Source organism: Suricata suricatta, chromosome 13 (assembly GCF_006229205.1).
Source record: "Suricata suricatta isolate VVHF042 chromosome 13, meerkat_22Aug2017_6uvM2_HiC, whole genome shotgun sequence".
Classification (NCBI taxonomy): domain Eukaryota; kingdom Metazoa; phylum Chordata; class Mammalia; order Carnivora; family Herpestidae; genus Suricata; species Suricata suricatta.
The window spans coordinates 66,916,960-66,919,645 of NC_043712.1; the positions used below are offsets into that span (position 1 = coordinate 66,916,960).

A 2,686-nucleotide genomic window follows, 5' to 3' on the forward strand; every position below is an offset into this window, starting at 1 on the left:
GATGAAACCTACGATTATGGTGGTTTTACAATGATGTTTGATGACCGCCGTGGACGTCCTGTGGGATTTCCCATGCGGGGGAGAGGTGGTTTTGACAGAATGCCTCCTGGTCGGGGTGGGCGTCCTATGCCTCCATCTAGAAGAGATTATGACGACATGAGCCCTCGTCGTGGGCCACCTCCACCTCCTCCTGGACGAGGTGGCCGGGGTGGTAGCAGAGCTCGGAATCTTCCTCTTCCTCCACCCCCACCACCTAGAGGAGGGTAAGTTTCTTACATCCACACATTGTTAGCTTCCAACCGGCTACATTTCATAGGTAAATGTATTATTTGTTGTGTGTCACATGTAAACAAACTGCGATTACAACAAGTACTGTGCTTGCAGAGATCTAATGGCCTATGACAGAAGAGGAAGACCTGGAGACCGCTATGACGGCATGGTAAGAATTTCTCATTTATTATCAATGTATATGTGAAGGCCTGTAAGGGGTTTTAAAAAGTTAGATAGTTGACAATTTATTGAAGATGGTTGTTGGTTGAAAAGCTTTTTACAAATGGACTTGTTAGAAAACTAGTTCAGTCATTGTTTGCTGAAATTTTAAGACTTTATTGAGCCATTTTTGTTACCCCACAATATATGATTGGTGCCAATAATAAATATTTGAGTGAAGTAAAATAGAAAATTGAGCTTATAAAATGGTTGGATATAGTCCGGGTTATGTTTAAAAAATTGTGTCTCTGGCACAGGTTGGTTTCAGTGCTGATGAAACTTGGGACTCTGCAATAGATACATGGAGCCCATCAGAATGGCAAATGGCCTATGAACCACAGGTTGAGTATCATGGGTGTTTACATTCCTGTCACTAATAACTTAAATGCTTGCCTCCTTGCCAATAAGTTGTTCCCTTCCTGTATTGTGTTTGTTTTTGTGCTATGTATCTGAAGTGTTTTCTTCCCCAAGGATTGTCTCCTAAAACCTAGGGAGAATATGGGAGGACTCTAGTTTCCTAAACTAAGATTTTAGGAATGTTAAAATACTTGAAGGGTAGTTTTGAAGGCAAAGTAATGTTTTTATTTTTTTCTTTCCATTTTTAGGGTGGCTCTGGATATGGTAAGTTTTTTCCTTTGTGAAATTGAAACATTATTCTATGCTTTCTAAATGAACTTAATGCTCATTATTTAAATCAGATTATTCCTATGCAGGGGGTCGTGGCTCATATGGTGATCTTGGTGGACCTATTATTACTACACAAGTAACTATTCCCAAAGATGTAAGTATCCTTTAAATTCTTAATTCTTGCAGTGTTACAAGAAACCTTTAATGAGTCATTTTTTTGAGTTACCTGACTATTAATAAAAGGTCTTAACAAAAAATACTATATTTTAGGAAAAAATTTATTATGGACTTCAGTGAGGTGTCTTTCTCCGGTTTGTGTCTTGTACTATTTAAAAGCTGAGGGTTTTGAAGCCCTTGATTTGTTTATTAAGGAAATGTTGATGTGTGCTGTGTAAATACATTATAGTTCAAACCTTGAATGGTTAGGGGGGCTTACATAATCTTAGAATAGTCTGTGCAAAGTTAATACTCTTTATTTATTGAAAATACAGGTAATATGGTTACTTTGAAAGTATATCATATCATAAACACTGGTCTTTAAAATCTTTTCAGTTGGCTGGATCTATTATTGGCAAAGGTGGTCAGCGGATTAAACAAATCCGTCATGAGTCAGGAGCTTCGATCAAAATTGATGAACCTTTAGAAGGGTCGGAAGATCGGATCATTACTATTACAGGAACACAGGACCAGATACAGAATGCACAGTATTTGCTGCAGAACAGGTCAGTTTGAGTTCAGCTTTATGTTAGCCTATACATACTAAAACTTTAAACAGCCTTCTTCTCAATTGATTTTTCTTTTAGAAGCCATGGTGTCTCAACCTTTTGGGGACCTAACTTCTAAACATTCTAATAGCTTTGCTTTAATTTTCTTCTGCTTTCTTACTAAAAACGAAGACATTCAATACTAATCTTGCTGGAAGAAGCCTTAACCAAGCAAACTTCTCATTTCTCTGGTGAAAACTGCTGCCAAAACCACTTGTTATAAATTATACAGAGCCTGTAGAAAATGTAGAAGATTCAGTGGATGTTGGTCTAGTTCTGTGTGGAAGACTAGTGATTTTGTTGTTTTTAGATAACTAAATCGACAACAAATCACAGTCTGCCATATGGCACAGTCCATGCCTCTACAGGACAAATGATTGGTGCTGTAAAATGCAGCATTTCACACCTTACTGGCATTTCTTTGTCTTTTCTACCAAATATTAACAGCTTTTAATTTCATTTTTCTAATTCTGCTCTACTAATGTCTGATTTACTATTAATCATTTTTCTTGAATTTTACATTGCTCTAATTGCGATAATTGCTAATGTTTTAATTCTTCTAATTGTAATGGACATGTTTATCTGTTTAATTTAGCATTGAAATTGTCTTAATGTTGATTAAAATGTTACGAACAAAAATTCTAATTCGTACTTTTTTTTCTTTTCTTTTATAGTGTGAAGCAGTATGCAGATGTTGAAGGATTCTAATGCAAGATATTTTTTCTTTTTTATAGTGTGAAGCAGTATTCTGGAAAGTTTTTCTAAGACTAGTGAAGAACTGAAGGAGTCCTGCATCTTTTTTTTTT

General features: G+C 36.2%; 1 protein-coding gene across 7 annotated transcripts in view; it reads left to right on the forward strand.

Annotated features, from left to right (window-relative positions):
* Nucleotides 1–2,686, forward strand: part of HNRNPK (heterogeneous nuclear ribonucleoprotein K) — an 11,393-nt gene extending 8,707 nt beyond the window's left edge. For 5 of the 7 annotated variants that reach the window (XM_029920502.1, XM_029920507.1, XM_029920504.1 and 2 more), the window contains 7 exons: nt 20–263; nt 385–439; nt 747–830; nt 1,095–1,110; nt 1,188–1,270; nt 1,669–1,838; nt 2,555–2,680. In XM_029920502.1, coding sequence (XP_029776362.1) covers nt 20–263; nt 385–439; nt 747–830; nt 1,095–1,110; nt 1,188–1,270; nt 1,669–1,838; nt 2,555–2,588 — 686 coding nt within the window. In that variant the 3' untranslated portion in view covers nt 2,589–2,680. Of the gene's footprint in view, nt 1–19; nt 264–384; nt 440–746; nt 831–1,094; nt 1,111–1,187; nt 1,271–1,668; nt 1,839–2,554 lie in introns of all 7 variants that reach the window. The other 2 variants (XM_029920506.1, XM_029920508.1) reach the window with 2 other exon arrangements.